Source organism: Haliotis rubra, unplaced genomic scaffold, assembly GCF_003918875.1.
Source record: "Haliotis rubra isolate DU_JTF1 unplaced genomic scaffold, ASM391887v1 Scf177, whole genome shotgun sequence".
In the NCBI taxonomy this organism is placed as follows: Eukaryota; Metazoa; Mollusca; class Gastropoda; order Lepetellida; family Haliotidae; genus Haliotis; species Haliotis rubra.
This window is the reverse complement of record NW_025765747.1, coordinates 1,010,239-1,031,137: the sequence shown is the minus strand read 5'-3', so window position 1 is coordinate 1,031,137 and position 20,899 is coordinate 1,010,239. Positions and strand designations below refer to the sequence as shown.

The 20,899-nt window shown below is 40.1% G+C and overlaps 1 protein-coding gene across 1 annotated transcript in view; it reads left to right on the top strand.

The window, feature by feature from the left end:
* Positions 1-19,770, top strand: part of LOC124273148 (beta-galactosidase-like) — a 32,957-nt gene extending 13,187 nt beyond the window's left edge. The window contains exons 11-17 of the mRNA XM_046708365.1: positions 3,269-3,343; positions 4,918-5,004; positions 9,301-9,405; positions 11,186-11,320; positions 13,053-13,159; positions 15,905-16,031; positions 17,303-19,770. Coding sequence (XP_046564321.1) covers positions 3,269-3,343; positions 4,918-5,004; positions 9,301-9,405; positions 11,186-11,320; positions 13,053-13,159; positions 15,905-16,031; positions 17,303-17,518 — 852 coding nt within the window. The 3' untranslated portion in view covers positions 17,519-19,770. The remainder of the gene's footprint in view (positions 1-3,268; positions 3,344-4,917; positions 5,005-9,300; positions 9,406-11,185; positions 11,321-13,052; positions 13,160-15,904; positions 16,032-17,302) is intronic.
* Positions 19,771-20,899: the final 1,129 nt, after the last annotated feature.

Genomic DNA, 20,899 nt, shown 5'->3' with positions numbered 1-20,899 from the left:
CCATTACTCAGCTGCATTCAAAAGAAGAAGCGATTTGCTCATATAACTATAGTTAACTTGGTATGTGATGTTATTGTTCGGCATCCGTTTCACAAAGTTATCGTAGCGCTAATGGGGCCCAGGAGTGAAGCTACATCTGATATTACACACAACACAGGGTGGAAGCGCTGTCCACGCGAAATGTGGAGTTGTCCCAAAAGCAACTCCATTTCGTCGCTGGACAGTGAAAGACGAACATGTGGCACAAGAGTAATGGTAAGTTTTCCTTCGCATATGCATTAATTTGCAAGTATGTCAGGTATTGCCATTTGGCAGAAGGATCTAGAAAGTTACAGATCTTTCTGTAATGGCTTGACACCCTCTATATTTATTACAATTGCGCGTTAGGCGAGGGCACCCTCCTGAGTGTCGAAAGAAAAAGATCGTGTCAACACAAAATATGACATCCTCATCAGCAGACACACTTTTTTTTGCTGTCAGTTCTTAGATATAGTGATTTTAGGTCTTCATTCACAGTTTAGGCTTTAATGCATCGGTAATTTTTCAGTTATCATCGAAAAATCAAACTGTACATTTTACATGGAGTTGTTTTGAAACTTTCCATTGCTTTGAATGTTTGAGTTGAAGTAACTGTCCATGTAGTTGCATGGATTTTAGTAGCGCTATTTATCTTAGCTAGGATTTTAGAGCATTAACTGTTGAAATCCCATAGTTTTTGATACCCTTTTCCACAGACTTGGCAATGGAAACGGTAGTTGTTGTGAAGGATCCCTTTAACATGCAGTCTGAGGCCAAATGAAGACTTGTAGAACTTGCCGCATATGTGGCAGCGGTCAAACCGAAACATGAGGTTCATGAACCAATTCAGACAATGACATACTTTTCAGCCGATCTGAATTTTCTCGTGTGAAAGTGAAAAGAGACACTACAGACAACTATGGTTACACTAAATTCCAATTCCTTGTTTCATAAGAAATTGGTATTTACAAATGAACTTTAACAAAATTGTATTTCTATATTTTGTGGCTAGGTTTAGATAGCATGACTTTAACTTAGACGTCACAGACTGCCCCTGTTTTATGAGGTCGTAAAAAACGTTTCATAATTCATCTGGCTCACTGGTTACACCTGTTATGTGTTCTTTGCGCTTATTAAGTGTATTTTTGTCACGCACAATGTGATTGATATAATATCAAGTCCGTACAAGACCGCCAAACTTTTCTCGCAGCCGAACCTCTTTTTGAGATTTCCACGATTTCCAGATTTCTGTTTGTCAGAGCAAGTTGTACGACAGAGTACGGATCAGAAGGAGAGTAGTGTCCAATATACAAGTGACATGTAATTAGATGTATCAAATAATAAAGATTAATATTTATATATCCAGTTGAATGAGTTGGTCTCAACATTCTGAACTGGTTATTCTACTAAGTTATGCAATAGGACGGACCCCAGTCAGCAGGAAACGAGACTATTGTGAAATCAATGTTTTGACTCGGTCTCCAGCCTATTTCTTCTTCTTTTTTTTTTGGGTGTGCTTGACAACAAACAACTGGTATTGAAGGATATATGCAACTATATCCAGTGGTTCAAATTCATTTCCTGAAACCTTAAACATATCAAACTAATGCATATATTAACCACAGACTATGTACAATAACAGACCTGCCTACCCCCTTTGTCTGCAAAGTGTATTCATGGTGGTTTGAAAGTGTATTTTGATGTGTCAAAAGTGTACAATCTTATTTTATAAGAAAGAAAAATTGAAACATTCCTGAATGCCAGAATGGTGTTTATCGATCAACTTCAACACAGTTTTGACTGTCTTCGTAAGGTCTGCAGATAAGATCGGCAAGTTCATTTTCTCATTAAATTGTGCCATTTGGATTTCTCCTTTATTTTTTTTACAACAGCCATTGACTTGTCCATATCGCTGTTGGTGCCACCGGTGGGAACAAAGGAAGTCATATTGTATTTGATTTCGCACATTCAACATTGGTTAGATGTCCCTTGGTTTTCAGATGCTTAGTGATGTGCTTTACCCGAATGTGCAGTACTAATATCTGAATGATAGTATGAACAATGTAAACACTTTGGAATTCTCTTTTTTTGGTTATTCCTGGGGTAGATGTATATTTGTATATTTGTTAATACACTTCTGATCGTACATGATTTTGTAAAATGTTTGAATCCTGGCCCATTTGAGCCTGACGAACGCTCCGCCATGATGCCACTGGTTGGGAAGCAATCGGATAAGGTGGGTAGAAACCGGGAAAATATGAGGGAACCCGACGATAAAGACCGGAAAAATTAGCCAATCAGGTTACTTTGTATTTTCACGACATCTACCAAAGTACTTGATCTATATCTATCATCATTGAACATCATGTGACATTACGGTCACGATTTTAAATAAAATACTTTCGTTTGTACGTGCGAAAGTGACTTGAAAGGGAGGTCACTCCTGTTTAGCTTCGTTTTCATGTCGTGTATACGCTGGCAAGTACAGCTGAAGTGAAACGAATGCATGGTTTTTAAAAAAAAAATTAATATGTGTTTTTATAGGTTTGCATCCAATAAATCCCAGACAGGGTACAAACTGCAATGAGGGTGTACAATCATACTTGAAGATAAAAAATCGTAATAAATATGCCAGGTAGGCAGTAACAAAACATTCTTCTTCACAACAAATATCTCTAGAATAACGTTTGATGACCTGACGGTTAAAACTACAAACTGTCAACTCCTGGACAGTAATATCACAACGCAATGGACAGTTTGTTTGCTAAACGTGAACAACTCGATATAAAATGTACAGATTGATTTTTCGTCGATCATTGAAAAGTACTGATACATTAAAGCCTAAACTGCGAATGAAGACCTAAAATCACTATATCAAAGAATTGACAGCAAAAAAAAGGTGTGTCTGCTGATGAGGATGTCATATTTCGTGTTGAAACGATCATTTCTGCGATCTTGTTTCGACTCTCAGAAGGGTGCTCTCGCTTAACGCGCAATTGTAATAAATATAGAGGGTGTCAAGCTATTACAGACAGATCTGTAATTTCTACATCCTTCTGCCAAATGGCAAAACCTGATATACTTGCACAATAATGCAAATGCGAGGAAAAACTTACCATTACTCTTGCGCCACGTGTCCTCCTTTCACTGTCCAGCGAGGAAATGGAGTTGCTTTTGGGGCAACTCCACATTTCATGTGGACAGCGCTTCCACCCTGTGCAGAAGGCCTAATTGTTGTGTCTGTTTTCAGTATGTGAAACGGCCAGTTGCTCCAGTCCCACCTAATACAGTGAAGTTTGCATATGGTCAAGTACAGATGAAGCTGGTGAGGGCCCATTCTTTGGTTTTGTCTGAAATATAAAACTGCTCAGGTAAAACATAAAGGCTGAAAGATTTTTAACCAAATCTTCCGACTGGATAGAAATGAGTCACCTAATAATGAACACTAGATTAGTTGCAAGCAAAACAATATTAACTGTAAATGAGTTTGCAGGCTTTCCACTATTAAAGAAACCTTAAGAAACATAAGATGACATCTCATCAGGTTTATATAAGGATAGTTATACCATGTGTGTATTATGGTAACACTGGTCTAATTATCCAACATATATCATATGTTGCAGGGAGATATCGAGGGTAGATACTAAGAGAAACAAATAAAGGGACACAGGAAAATTCAAGTGTTCCTTTAATATTTTCCAGTTTTCACCACCAGCTTTTAATAGTGCTGTGGGAGGAAATCTGAGAATAAATAAAGGAACACTGCCATGAAGTGATGTTCCCTTATTTGTTTCCCTCAGTATATTGGAGGGTAATGTCTGATGTATTTTCTTGTTTAAGGTGATATCTGGTGTACATCATCTGTTGAAGGGTTCACATCTGATGTATGTCATGTTCTAGGTTGATATCTGGTGTATATCATGTATTGTAGGGTTGATATCTGGTGTATATCATGTATTGCAGGGTTCATATCTGGTGTATATCATGTGTTGCAGGGCTGATATCTGGTGTATATCATGTATTGCAAGGTTCATATCTGGTGTATATCATGTATTGCTGGGTTCATATCTGGTGTATATCAAGTGTTGCAGGGTTGATATCTGGTGTATATCATGTGTTATGGGGTTGATATCTGGTGTATATCATGTATTGCAGGGTTCATATCTTGTGTATATCATGTGTTGCAGGGTTGATATCTGGCGTATATCATGTGTTACGGGGTTGATATCTGGTGTATATCATGTATTGCAGGATTCATATCTGGTGTATATCATGTGTTGCAGGATTCATATCTGGTGTATGACATGTATTGCAGGGTTCATATCTGGTGTATGTCATGTGTTGCAGGGCTGATATCTGGTGTATATCATGTATTGTAGGGTTGATATCTGGTGTATATCATGTATTGCAGGGTTCATATCTGGTGTATATCATGTGTTGCAGGGCTGATGTCTGGTGTATATCATGTATTGCAAGGTTCATATCTGGTGTATATCATGTATTGCTGGGTTCATATCTGGTGTATATCAAGTGTTGCAGGGTTGATATCTGGTGTATATCATGTGTTATGGGGTTGATATCTGGTGTATATCATGTATTGCAGGGTTCATATCTTGTGTATATCATGTGTTGCAGGGTTGATATCTGGCGTATATCATGTGTTACGGGGTTGATATCTGGTGTATATCATGTATTGCAGGATTCATATCTGGTGTATATCATGTGTTGCAGGATTCATATCTGGTGTATGACATGTATTGCAGGGTTCATATCTGGTGTATGTCATGTGTTGCAGGGTTCATATCTGGTGTATATCATGTGTTGCAGGGTTGATATCTGGTGTATATCATGTGTTGCAGGATTCATATTTGGCGTATAACAGTTTTTTGAGTGTTGCAGGTTGGTGATATCATGGACGTGCTGCCCTCTGTGTCGCTGTCTCCTGTCAAGTCTCTCTACCCTCTGTGTATGGAAGACATACACCAGGTGAATATATTCACTGTTTTCATGGAGTGGGAATTCTGAATAAGAAATGACATCAGCACCTGGACTTGTGTGGTCAGACTCGGTGGTTGATGGTCTCCCTGTCACAGATTTGTCTGCTTCACACTTTTTTATAACACCGCCCGAAGTCCTGGCTGGAATATTGCAGTAAGCAGTGTAGACAAAATACACCCACAAACACTGTCATGATGAATAGAGGTGTTGCTACATGCCTGTATCTGTTTGTTATCATGAACAGAGATGAAGCAGTGACTATATCTCACAGTTATCATGAGTTAAGGTAGGCCAGTGACTATATATCACTGTTATCATGAACAGAGATGAAACAGTGATTATGTCTTTTTGTTATCATGAATAGGGATGTGACAATGACAATATCTCACTGTTACCTGAAAGTGACTATATCTCATTCTTATCATGAGTAAGGATGTGATAGTGACTATATCTCACTGTTATGAGTAAGGATGTGATAGTGACTATATCTCACTGTTATGAGTAAGGATGTGATAGTGACTATATCTCACTGTTATGAGTAAGGATGTGGTAGTGACTATATCTCACTGTTATCATGAGTAAGGATGTGATAGTGACTATATCTCACAGTTATGAGTAAGGATGTGACTATATCTCACTGTTATGAGTAAGGATGTGATAGTGACTATATCTCACTGTTATCATCAGTAAGGATGTGATAGTGACTATATCTCACTGTTATCATCAGTGAGGATGTGATAGTGACTATATCTCACAGTTATGAGTAAGGATGTGACTATATCTCACTGTTATGAGTAAGGATGTGATAGTGACTATATCTCACTGTAATCATCAGTAAGGATGTGATAGTGACTATATCTCACTGTTATGAGTAAGGATGTGGTAGTGACTATATCTCACTGTTATGAGTAAGGATGTGATAGTGACTATATCTCACTGTTATGAGTAAGGATGTGGTAGTGACTATATCTCACTGTTATGAGTAAGGATGTGATAGTGACTATATCTCACTGTTATGAGTAAGGATGTGATAGTGACTATATCTCACTGTTATGAGTAAGGATGTGGTAGTGACTATATCTCACTGTTATGAGTAAGGATGTGATAGTGACTATATCTAACTGTTATCATCAGTAAGGATGTGATAGTGACTATATCTCACAGTTATGAGTAAGGATGTGACTATATCTCACTGTTATGAGTAAGGATGTGATAGTGACTATATCTCACTGTTATCATCAGTAAGGATGTGATAGTGACTATATCTCACAGTTATGAGTAAGGATGTGACTATATCTCACTATATCTCACTGTTATGAGTAAGGATGTGATAGTGACTATATCTCACTGTTATCATCAGTAAGGATGTGATAGTGACTATATCTCACTGTTATCATCAGTAAGGATGTGATAGTGACTATATCTCACAGTTATGAGTAAGGATGTGACTATATCTCACTGTTATGAGTAAGGATGTGATAGTGACTATATCTCACTGTTATCATCAGTAAGGATGTGATAGTGACTATATCTCACTGTTATCATCAGTAAGGATGTGATAGTGACTATATCTCACTGTTATGAGTATCTCACTGTTATGAGGATGTGACTATATATATGTGATAGTGACTCACAGTTATGAGTAAGGATGTGGATGTGATAGTGACTATATCTCACTGTTATGAGTAAGGATGTGATAGTGACTATATCTCACTGTTATGAGTAAGGATGTGATAGTGATATATCTCACAGTTATGAGTGAGGATGACTATGATATCCTTACTATATCTCACTGTTATATCAGTAAGGATGTGATAGTGACTATATCCTCACTGTTATCATCAGTAAGGATGTGATAGTGACTATATCTCACTGTTATCAGTAAGGATGTGATAGTGACTATATCACATCCTAACTGATGTATCAGTGTAAGGATGATAATATCCTATAACTGTTATGAGTAATCATGTAATCATATATCTCATTATCAGTAAGGATGTGATAGTGACTATATCTCACTGTTATCATCAGTAGGATGTGATAGTGACTATATCTCACTGTTATCAGTAAGGATGTGGTAGTGACTATATCTCACTGTTATCAGTAAGGATGTGATAGTGACTATATCTCACTGTAATCATCAGTAAGGATGTGATAGTGACTATATCTCACTGTTATCAGTAAGGATGTGGTAGTGACTATATCTCACTGTTATGAGTAAGGATGTGATAGTGACTATATCTCACTGTAATCATCAGTAAGGATGTGATAGTGACTATATCTCACTGTTATGAGTAAGGATGTGGTAGTGACTATATCTCACTGTTATGAGTAAGGATGTGATAGTGACTATATCTCACTGTTATCAGTAAGGATGGATGTGATAGTGACTATATCTCACTGTTATCAGTAAGGATGTGATAGTGACTATATCTCACTGTTATGAGTAAGGATGTGATAGTGACTATATCTCACTGTAATCATCAGTAAGGATGTGATAGTGACTATATCTCACTGTTATGAGTAAGGATGTGATAGTGACTATATCTCACTGTTATCATCAGTAAGGATGTGATAGTGACTATATCTCACAGTTATGAGTAAGGATGTGACTATATCTCACTGTTATGAGTAAGGATGTGATAGTGACTATATCTCACTGTTATCATCAGTAAGGATGTGATAGTGACTATATCTCACAGTTATGAGTAAGGATGTGATAGTGACTATATCTCACTGTTATGAGTAAGGATGTGATAGTGACTATATCTCACTGTTATCATCAGTAAGGATGTGATAGTGACTATATCTCACTGTTATCATCAGTAAGGATGTGATAGTGACTATATCTCACAGTTATGAGTAAGGATGTGACTATATCTCACTGTTATGAGTAAGGATGTGATAGTGACTATATCTCACTGTTATCATCAGTAAGGATGTGATAGTGACTATATCTCACTGTTATCATCAGTAAGGATGTGATAGTGACTATATCTCACTGTTATCATCAGTAAGGATGTGATAGTGACTATATCTCACTGTTATGAGTAAGGATGTGACTATATCTCACTGTTATGAGTAAGGATGTGATAGTGACTATATCTCACAGTTATGAGTAAGGATGTGATAGTGACTATATCTCACAGTTATGAGTAAGGATGTAGTCAGTATCTACATCTCACCGTTACAGTAAGATGTGACAGTGACTATATCTCACAGTTATGAGTATAGTCACTTATGAGTAGGATGATAGACTATATCATTACTTATGATAACAGTGTGACTATATCTCATCCTTATCATCAGTAAGGATGAGATATGAGTCATATCCTCACTGTCATAACTGTGAGGATATCATATCACATTATCCTCACAGTGATGTGAGATATAGTGACTATATCTCACTGGTGATCAGTAAGGATGTGATAGTGACTATATCTCATAACAGTAAGGATGTGATAGTGACTATATCTCACCGTTGTCATCAGTAAGGATGTGATAGTGACTATATCCTCACCAGTTATCATCTACAGTATATGTGACCATATCATCACTAAGGATGTGACTATATCTCACTGTTATGAGTAAGGATGTGATATGTAATCATCAGTAAGGATGTGATAGTGACTATATCTCACTGTAATCATCAGTAAGGATGTGATAGTGACTATATCTCACTGTTATGAGTAAGGATGTGGTAGTGACTATATCTCACTGTAATCATCAGTAAGGATGTGATAGTGACTATATCTCACAGTTATGTTAGTAAGGATGTGGATAGTGACTATATCTCACTGTAATCATCAGTAAGGATGTGATAGTGACTATATCTCAATGTAATCATCAGTAAGGATGTGATAGTGACTATATCTCACTGTTATTAGTAAGGATGTGGTAGTGACTATATCTCACTGTAATCATCAGTAAGGATGTGGTAGTGACTATATCTCACTGTTATTAGTAAGGATGTGGTAGTGACTATATCTCACTGTAATCATCAGTAAGGATGTGATAGTGACTATATCTCACTGTTATTAGTAAGGATGTGGCAGTGACTATATCTCACTGTTATTAGTAAGGATGTGATAGTGACTATATCTCACTGTTATGAGTAAGGATGTGGTAGTGACTATATCTCACTGTTATGAGTAAGGATGTGATAGTGACTATATCTCACTGTTATGAGTAAGGATGTGATAGTGACTATGTCTCACTGTTATCATCAGTAAGGATGTGACTATATCTCCCCTTTCATCAATATCGTTAACGTTGTTCCTGCAGTATTATGGCTTTACCCTATACCGTCACGTCTCCGAGAGGTCTTACGTCAGACAGGAACTGTGGTTGGATGGCATTCGCGACAGAGGTTACATCATCATCAACAAGGTATTACAGTGGTGGGGGTGACCTGTATTTTACAGCCAGACAAACTGGCTTCAGTTGTCTAGCTCCGCTGGTTGTTGATGGTTCCTAAAGGGTCTAGAATCCTATATTTGGTCTGTCAGCACGTGTGGGATGATTTCACCTTGCAGAATCGGGTTTACCTGTATGGGTTTCAAGAGAGTGGGTATAAACAGTCTAAGTAAACTTTGTCTCAGTATTATTCGTTACACTGCTATACTGAGTCTAACAAAACCTAGTAGAAGGTCGCATCAGCTAACCTTTTGGACTGACCAATCAGAACACAGCTTACCAAATCGCGAAAGTTAACATTCCCACATACCGTTTGAACCTTTACCTATAAAACTCGAACAATCCCGAATGCTATTTTCCGCGCGATCACTTCCGAATGATACATGCAATGAGTAAACAGTCGCTGAAAATAGTGTTTTGTCAATATTCAAGGATGTCATGTTGTTAAAATATAAGCAAATAGTAACCATGTCATTAGAAACCCATGAGTGTATATACTGCAGGTCAAATATCTGTGTTTTATGCGGATTTTCGTTTGTTGATAGATCAGTGTCAGCGAGAAAAAATGAAGAGAAAATCCAAACACCGTTTTGTAAGTCCTGCCGAACCCTAACAAGTAGTCGTTGTTAGCTGACGTGACCTTCTACTAGATTTTGTTAGACTCAGTATAGCAGTGTAACGAATAATACTGAGTCTAAGTTTACTTAGACTGGGGTTTAAATGGAGTCCATTTAACAAAGTGGATGTCATTGGAAGAGATTTGAAATTGAGGGGATTTCACTAAAGCGACAACATGATCAGCACTGTAGGCTTTCTTCCACCAAGAACCTATGGTTTGGTGTAACTGAAAAAATTATTAATTAAACATGGAGAATGGTATGTCATACAGGGTTGATTACATATCTGGTGGGCTGTCGGGCGGTGGGGTAACCTAGTGGTTAAAGCGTTCGCTCCTCACGCCGAGGACCTGGGTTCATTTCCCCACATGGGCACAATGTGTGAAGCCCATTGCTGGTCTGCCCCTGCCATGATATTGCTGAATATTGCTAAAAGCGGCGTAAAACTAAACTCACTCATTCCGGAGGGCTAGAATAGACTGATGTCTTGCTACGATCATACTGATAATACTTTAGATAAATTAGATAATCTTCTGGTCAGTATTAAGGATTTAACATTTTTTAAACAAATAATTAAAATCTAGAGAAATATGTATTTGTTTATAATATGTTTCTTAATCTGATTTGTTCAGCACCATAACTATGCTGATGAGTCCCAACAAGTAGGCAGATGTTTGATACCTACATCACTTGGGACTTTCCCCCACTAGGTGACATAGCATGACAGAACTGTGTTGATGAGTCCCAACAAGTAGGTAGATGTTTGATACCTACATCACTTGGGACTTCCCCCCACTAGGTGACATAGCATGACAGAACTGAGCTGATGAGTGTCAACAAGTAGGTAGATGTTAGATACCTACATCACTTGGGACTCCCTCCACTAGGTGACATAGCATGACAGAACTGAGCTGATGAGTCAACAAGTAGGTAGATGTTAGATACCTACATCACTTGGGACTTCCCCCCACTAGGTGACATAGCATGACAGAACTGAGCTGATGAGTGTCAACAAGTAGGTAGATGTTAGATACCTACATCACTTGGGACTTCCCTCCACTAGGTGACATGGTACGAAAGAACTGGAATACTATTGTCAGCATATTTTAGCCAAATTCACTCACTCACCCTTGCAGGTGATGCAGGGTATCCTTGTCAGAGGGGAGATAACCCATCTGAACATCACTCTACATAAGGGAGACAACCTTGACATCCTTGTTGAAAATCAAGGCAGAATATTTTATGGCAATGACATCAACAAGAATCAGAAGGTAAGATATTTTATTTTAACGTGTGGTTCAATCAAACCTTATGTTTTTCCCACGCAGTAATCGCACATGTGGAAATTGACCAATGAGAGCCATTTTCTGTTTCCGATTCATTGATGAAAGATTTACGAAAACTGTCGATGTTTACCGAAGAGAGGCAAGATGTTTGTTCAAAGCAGAGGGTAGTGACAATGCAAGGGTCTTTGGTCAAATATGAAGTGCTGTTAGACAAATTGAATACGATGTGCAGAAAGGTAAAAGAATGACCTACAAGCTCAACGCAAAACTTTTGTGAGAAACGTAAGATTTGATTGAACCGCACATAAAATAATCAGGTTGTCTGTTTTTTTATTAGTTTTTTTTGCATCGGGAGTGTCACCCTTTGTGTATTTTATGTAATGAGTGTCGAATTTTCTAAAATCTATATTTCTTCACCAATTTTGTTCAAATTTGAAATATATGTCAATCATAACATATAATAACAATATTTGACTGCAAAAGTCTAGATTCTTATTTTTCTAAAATCATTGTCCAAACAGTGATTCAAACAAATGTGAATGTTGGGCCTTTACAACACTCAGGCCAGTGGTATGCATTCTGCTTGTATCTATAGAAACCATCAAGGATTAGCTTGTAATATCTGAGCAATGATAGCTTTATCCTCATTCCACCTCAAACCCTTCTCAGCTGGGGCGGTGGGATAGCCTAGTGGTTAAAGCGTTTGCTTGTCACACCAAAGTCCCAGGTTTGATTCCCCACATGGGTACAATGTGTGAAGCCCATCTCAGGTGCCCTCGCCGTGATATTGCTGTAATATTGCTAAAAGTGGCGTAAAACTAAAACTCACTCACTGTATTACCTGAGTAAGGATACCCTTAAATGGGTCACAGATTGCTTAGTGTTTGGATGTGTATTAAGTGGGAAAGTTACAGCTGCCTTCATGTGTACAGTATATTCCCTTACCCTGATATATAACACACTGCCTGAAGATTGAATGACACCTGTATAGAAGGCCATGTTCACCTAGTGTTCAGTTTGGGGCAGATAGAATTGCTGGTAACAATCTAAGTTGAGAACAGAATTGTGGTGCAAATTCCTTTAATGTTTGTAATAGGCTCTGAACATTTACTTTCGAAAGTCTGAATGGACTGTGAACAGTAACTTATGAAAGTCTGAATGGACTGTGAACATTTACTTATGAAAGTCTGAATGGGCTGTGAACAGTAACTTATGAAAGTCTGAATGGACTGTGAACATTTACTTATGAAAGTCTGAATGGGCTGTGAACAGTAACTTATGAAAGTCTGAATGGGCTGTGAACATTCACTTATGAAAGTCTGAATGGGCTGTGAACATTCAATTATGAAAGTCTGAATGGGCTGTGAACATTCACTTATGAAAGTCAGAATGGGCTGTGAACAATCACTTATGAAAGTCTGAATGGGCTGTGAACATTCAATTATGAAAGTCAGAATGGGCTGTGAACATTCACTTATGAAAGTCTGAATGGGCTGTGAACATTCATTTATGAAAGACTGAATGGGCTGTGAACATTCACTTATGAAAGTCAGAATGGGCTGTGAACATTCACTTATGAAAGTCAGAATGGGCTGTGAACACTTACCTATGAAGATGTTTTGATGTGTGGATAGCTGTGAACAGGACTTGCTGTTTGGATGAGATGTTTGAGCTGTTGAGAGAATTAAAACTGTTTGAATTGTTTTCCACATTGCAGGGTATAGTTGGGAATGTCACTGTGGGAGGCTTGGTGCTTCAACACTGGACGATGTTCCCTCTCAGTCTGACCAATGCTTCAGTCCACCTTGGCAGCTCAGTATCAAGGTCAGTAGCTCAACATCTAGATCCCTGCCCACCTTAGTAGCTGAACATCTAGATCACTGCCCACCTCAGTAGCTGAACATCTAGATCACTGCCCACCTCAGTAGCTGAACATCTAGATCCCTGCCCACCTCAGTAGCTCAACATCTAGATCACTGCCCACCTCAGTAGCTCAATATCTAGATCCCTGCCTACCTCAGTAGCTCAACATCTAGATCCCTGCCCACCTCAGTAGCTCAACATCTAGATCCCTGCCTACCTCAGTAGCTCAACATCTAGATCCCTGCCCACCTCAGTAGCTCAACATCTAGATCCCTGCCCACCTCAGTAGCTCAACATCTAGATCACTGCCCACCTCAGTACCTGAACATCTAGATCCCTGCCCACCTCAGGAGCTCAACATCTAGATCCCTGCCTACCTCACTAGCTCAACATCTAGATCCCTGCCTACCTCACTAGCTCAACATCTAGATCCCTGTCCACCTCAGTAGCTCAACATCTAGATCCCTGTCCACCTCAGTAGCTCAACATCTAGATCCCTGCCTACCTCAGTACCTCAACATCTAGATCCCTGCCTACCTCAGTAGCTCAACATCTAGATCACTCCCCACCTCAGTAGCTCAACATCTAGATCCCTGCCTACCTCAGTAGCTCAACATCTAGATCACTCCCCACCTCAGTAGCTCAACATCTAGATCCCTGCCTACCTCAGTAGCTCAACATTTAGATCCCTGCCTACCTCAGTAGCTCAACATCTAGATCCCTGCCTACCTCAGTAGCTCAACATCTACATCCCTGCCTACCTCAGTAGCTCAACATCTAGATCCCTGCCTACCTCAGTAGCTCAACATCTAGATCCCTGCCTACCTCAGTAGTTCAACATCTAGATCCCTGCCTACCTCAGTAGTTCAAAAACTAGATCCCTGCCTACCTCAGTAGCTCAACATTTAGATCCCTGCCTACCTCAGTAGCTCAACATCTAGATCCCTGCCTACCTCAGTAGCTCAACATCTAGATCCCTGCCCACCTCAGTAGCTCAACATCTAGATCCCTGCCTACCCCAGTAGCTCAGTAGCTCAACATCTAGATCCCTGCCTACCTCAGTAGCTCAACATCTAGATCCCTGCCCACCTCAGTAGCTCAACATCTAGATCCCTGCCTACCTCAGTAGCTCAACATCTAGATCCCTGCCCACCTCAGTAGCTCAACATCTAGATCCCTGCCTACCTCAGTAGCTTAACATCTAGATCACTCCCCACCTCAGTAGCTCAACATCTAGATCACTGCCCACCTCAGTAGCTCAACATCTAGATCCCTGCCCACCTCAGTAGCTTAACATCTGGATCCCTGCCCACCTCAGTAGCTCAACATCTAGATCTGCCCACCTCAGTACTTAACATCTGGATCCCTGCCCACCTCAGTAGCTCAACATCTAGATCTGCCCACCTGAGTACCTCAATATCCAGGTCAGTAGCTCCACATCTAGATCCCAGCCACCCTCACTAGCTCAACATCTAGATCCCTGTTCACCTCACTAGCTCAACATCTAGATCCCAGCCCATCGTCCATCTCCATAAGTCAACATCAATCTCCATAGCTGAACATCTATCTCTGTAGCTCAACACCCATTTGTGTAGCTCAACACCCATCTTTGTAGCTCAACACCAATCTCTGTAGCTCAGCATCCATCTGTGTTGCTCAACACCCATCTGTGTAGCTCAGCATCCATCTGTGTAGCTCAACACCCATCTGTGTAGCTCAACATCCATCTGTGTAGCTCAACACCGATCTCTGTAGCTCAACACCCATCTTTGTAGTTCAACATCCATCTCCATAGCTCAGCGTCCATCTCCATAGCTGAACATCAATCTCTGTAACTCAACACCCATCTGTATAGCTCAACACCCATCTCTGTAGCTCAACACCCATCTGTGTAACTCAACACCCATCTGTGTAGCTCAACACCCATCTGTATAGCTCAACACCAATCTCTGTAGCTCAACACCCATCTGTGTAGCTCAACACCCATCTGTGTAGCTCAACACCCATCTGTGTAGCTCAATACCCATCTGTGTAACTCAACACCCATCTGTGTAGCTCAATACCCATCTGTGTAGCTCAACACCCATCTGTGTAACTCAACACCCATCTGTGTAGCTCAACACCAATCTGTGTAGCTCAATACCCATCTGTGTAACTCAACACCCATCTGTGTAGCTCAATACCCATCTGTGTAGCTCAACACCAATCTGTGTAGCTCAACACCTATCTGTGTAGCTCAATACCCATCTGTGTAGCTCAACACCCATCTGTGTAGCTCAACACCCATCTGTGTAGCTCGATACCCATCTGTGTAGCTCAACACCCATCTGTGTAGCTCAACACCCACCTGTGCAGCTCAACACCAATCTCTGTAGTTGAACATCCATTTCCATAGCTCAGTGTCCATCTCCATAGCTCAACACCAATCTCTGTAGCTCACACCCTTCTGTGTAGCTCAACCAAATCTGTGTAGGTCAACACCCATCTGTGTAGCTCAACACCAATCTCTGTAGCTCAGCATCCATTTGTGTAGCTCAACACCAATCTCTGTAGCTCAACGTCTATCTCTCTAGCTCAACACCCATCTGTGTAGCTCAACATCCATCTCTGTAGCTCATCAATGACAGATGTCATTGTACAATATTAATAACTGCAGTGGGATTTGCAGAGACAAATCAAATAATTTTTTAATGGCTTTCATGACAGGCTGAAGGCCGACAGCGACACCAGCGAGACGCTTCTAACACCATCCTTGTACATAGGTGCATTTGTGCTCCCAAGCTCACTGTCTCAGCCACTCGACACCTATATTGATATGAGACCCTGGCACAAGGTAGGCACACTCGACACCTATATTGATATGAGACCCTGGCACAAGGTAGGCACACTCGACACCTATATTGATATGAGACCCTGGCACAATATTGATATGAGACCCTGGCACAGGCACACACTCGACACCTATATTGATATGAGACCCTGGCATATTGATATGAGACCCTGGCACAAGGTAGGCACACTTGATATGACACCCTATTGATATGAGACCTATATTGATATGACACCCTGGCCATGGTAGGCACACTGACACCTATATTGATATGAGACCCTGGCACAAGGTAGGCACACTCGACACCTATATTGATATGGTAGACCCTGGCACAAGGTGGTAGGCACACTCGACACCTATATTGATATGACACCCTGGCACAAGGTAGGCACACTCGACACCTATATTGATATGAGACCCTGGCACAAGGTAGGCACACTCGACACCTATATTGATATGAGACCCTGGCACAAGGTAGGCACACTCGACACCTATATTGATATGAGACCCTGGCACAAGGTAGGCACACTCGACACCTATATTGATGGCACAAGAGACCCTGGCACAAGGTAGGCACACTTTCGACACCTATATTGATATGAGACCCTGGCACAAGGTAGGCACACTCGACACCTATATTGATATGAGACCCTGGCACAAGGTAGGCACACTCGACACCTATATTGATATGAGACCCTGGCACAAGGTAGGCACACTCGACACCTATATTGATATGAGACCCTGGCACAAGGTAGGCACACTCGACACCTGTTGATATGAGACCCTGGCACAAGGTAGCACACTGATATATTGATATGAGACCCTGGCACAAGGTAGGCACACTCGACACCTATATTGATATGAGACCCCTGGCACAAGGTAGGCACACTCGACACCTGTATTGATTGATATGAGACCCTGGCACAAGGTAGGCACACTCGACACCTATGTTCATATGAGACCCAGGCACAAGGTAGGCACACTCGACACCTATATTGATATGAGACCCTGGCACAAGGTAGGCACACTCGACACCTATATTGATATGAGACCCTGGCACAAGGTAGGCACACTCGACACCTATGTTCATATGAGACCCTGGCACAAGGTAGGCACACTCGACACCTATGTTCATATGAGACCCAGGCACAAGGTAGGCACACTCGACACCTATGTTCATATGAGACCCTGGCACAAGATAGACTCTTTGCACCCCATACACTGAACACTTTGATATAGATGTATGGTGTTTAAGAAATACGTCTTTCTTTCAGGGACAGCTGTTCATCAATGGCAACAATGTGGGTGGCTACTGGCCATCCCTGGGGCCCCAGGTGACTCTGTATGTCCCCCTGTCATTCCTCAAGCCCCACCCTGCTTCCAACACGGTTCTAGCCTTTGAGCTGGAGTCAGCACCCTGTCCACACACATGCACCATTCGGTTTGTTGATCAGCCATTCATCAACAAGACTGTGAATGTATTTGATTGATCTACCATTCATCAACAAGACTGTGAATGTATTTGATTGATCTACCATTCATCAACAAGACTGTGAATGTATTTGATTGATCTACCATTCATCAACAAGACTGTAAATGTATTTGATTGATCTACCATTCATCAACAAGACTGTGAATGTATTTGATTGATCTACCATTCATCAACAAGACTGTGAATGTATTTGATTGATCTACCATTCATCAACAAGACTGTGAATGTATTTGATTGATCTACCATTCATCAACAAGACTGTGAATGTATTTGATTGATCTTCCATTTATCAATAAGTCTGTAAAGGTATTTGATTGATCTACCATTCATCAACAAGACTGTATATATATTTGATATATATAATTATAATTGTAAGAAATAAACTTATTTAAATGGATAAGGAGCCCCAGGGAGACCAGAGATTCAGAGCCTGGGGAAATCTAGACTTGCTTCATTTAGGGCTTTAGCATTGCAGATACCGCTAGGCTGTAGGGAAAATAATATGGTTCAGGACTGTGAGACAGACTAATGTATTTGGTGAAGCAGACATTTATCATCAATTCTGAAAATGCCCGTTATTGGATAAACATTCATGAACATGACTGTAAATGTATTTGACTGATCAACCAGTATTAAGATCCAGTATCAAGATTGTAGATGTATGTATTTGATCATTATGCACCAACAAGATTGTGTTTTTCTTTGATTAATCAGTTAATCATCATTAATATTCTGATAGCCTGTCCTTGATCTGCCATTCATCATTAATATTCTGATAGCCTGTCCTTGATCTGCCATTCATGATGAAGAATGTAACTGTACTTGCTTGATCTGTCATTCATCATCAAGAATGTAAATGTACTTGCTTGATCTGTCATTCATCATCAAGAATGTAAATGTACTTGCTTGATCTGTCATTCATCATCAAGAATGTAAATATACTTGCTTGATCTGTCATTCATCATCAAGAAGTATGTAAATGTATTTGCTTGATCTGTCATTCATCATCAAGAATGTAAATATACTTGCTTGATCTGTCATTCATCATCAAGAATGTAAATATACTTGCTTGATCTGTCATACATCATCAAGAATGTAAATATACTTGCTTCATCATCAAGAATGTAAATGTACTTGCTTGATCTGCCATTCATCAAGTATGTAAATGTACTTGCTTGATCTGTCTGTCATTCATCATCAAATATGTAAATGTACTTACTTGATCTGCCATTCACCATCAAGAATGTAAATGTACATGCTTGATATGCCACTCATCGTCAAGAATGTAAATGTACTTGCTTGATCTGTCATTCATCAAGTATGAATGAATGAATGAATAAATTTATAAGAATAGCATGCAATGCTTTGTACATATTGCCCAGTGATCATCTGTTGCCAAGAGCTATGATTTCTTATGTTCTGTTGAATGTTTCAAATATTATTGAACTTTCTATTTTTTCACCAATATGTGTTATGCTCTAAAAATATATACATTACTGGATGTATAAATCTCCAAACCATTGGTTGAAATAAAGAACATTCATTCATTCATTCATTCATGCTTGATATGCCACTCACCGTCAAGAATGTAAATGTACTTGCTTGATCTGTCATTCATCAAGTATGTAAATGTACTTGCTTGATCTGCCATTCATCATCAAGTATGTAAATGTACCTGCTTGATCTGCCATTCATCATCAAGTATGTAAATGTACTTGCTTGATCTGTCATTCACCATCAAGAATGTAAATGTACTTGCTTGATCTGCCATTCACCATCAAGAATGTAAATGTACATGCTTGATCTGCCATTCACCATCAAGAATGTAAATGTACTTGCTTGAGTGCTGTGTCTGTAACATCATTCTGCTTGAAAAAAAGGGCAAATAACAGGCGGCTTAAATCTAAAATTCATTTGTTTAGTTAACAAAATATCAAGCTTGACCGACTGTCCATGCTGTCGAAGACACAAACTTTAAGGACGCTAAAGGACGGATTGACCGGACGATTGTGGACGGGTCGTCCTGCCATCTCAACGAACTCCCATAGTCAGCTTGTTTGAGCAAAGGATCCTTTAATTGGGAAATGATGACCAGTTCGTCAACTTCGATGTCAGATAAAGGAGGAGAAGTGACGATGTTTGGTTATACAAAGCAACCCCAAAACAACGATCGCAAGAGCATTTTGCAGCTTCTAAGTATAAAGATTTGAGAAAATAAAGCGGTGACAAAACATGGCCTATACAAACGTGCAAAAAGCTTGCTGTCCTGTGTAGTAGTTTTTTACATCCGCCATCAGGAACGTGAACAACTGTTCTAGGAAAACGCTTCACACCACTGACGTCATTTGGAGTTGTTCTGAACAATACAAAACAACACTATTCACATACTCCAAGTGTATATCTTGTCAAGCAAGAGAAATTAGTTCTGAAAACAATTCCACTGCATTCAACAAAATGCAGTGAAGGGTGGCCAAAAGGTGAAAGGTCGCCTCCATTATTCACGATACTGACGTCAAGCGTGATCATCTCCAATGTGATTTCGTACTCCATTGTCATGGCAGACATCAGTTAACCCTAATCTGCCATCAGCCATAGCTTTACCTGTAGTGATGATACACTCTATCTTCTACTCCCAACATAAGTATTTACATAAGTATTTTGACCGCCTCCGTGGTGTAGTGGTTAGAGTGTCCGCCCGGAGAGCGGAAGGTCGCGGGTTCCATCCCCGACCGCGTCATACCAAAAGACGTTAAAATATGGTACTTGTTGGTCCCTGCCTGGCGCTCGGCATTAATGGGTACAACAAGGACTGGTCGGCTTGGAGTCAGTATAATGTGTCTGAGTGGGGTATTCTTGCTTCACTGCGGCATGGTATCTCAGTGGGCTAGCACTATAAAACCAGCTTCAGTCTGGGCTAGTACCAGCAGCCGCACATACACATACACACGCATGCACGTCGTCATATGAGCGAAATATTCTCCAGCGCGACGTTAAACCCAATTTCACCTCACCTCACATAAATATTTACTTTTACCTGAAAACATCTCGTATGATAGTTGGCTTAGTGTTGTAAAATTCATTTTTGAGGTAACGTGTACAATTAGACATTTGGTTATCCTGATATTAACGTGAAAGATACGAAATGAAATCTGACAGCCTTTCTCAGATAGTTTGTCTCCCAGTCCGTGAACCACATTATCTCCCCTTCCTCCCAGTCCTTTCTACAATGCTAAAGCCCCAAATGAAACAAGTCCAGATCTGAATTTCCCGTCTCACTAACCCCATGAAGGTCCGGGTTAGAATTGATCTTCAGCAACCCATGCGTGTTATAAGAGGCGACTAACGGGATCGGGTGGTCTGGCTCACTGACTTGGTTGAC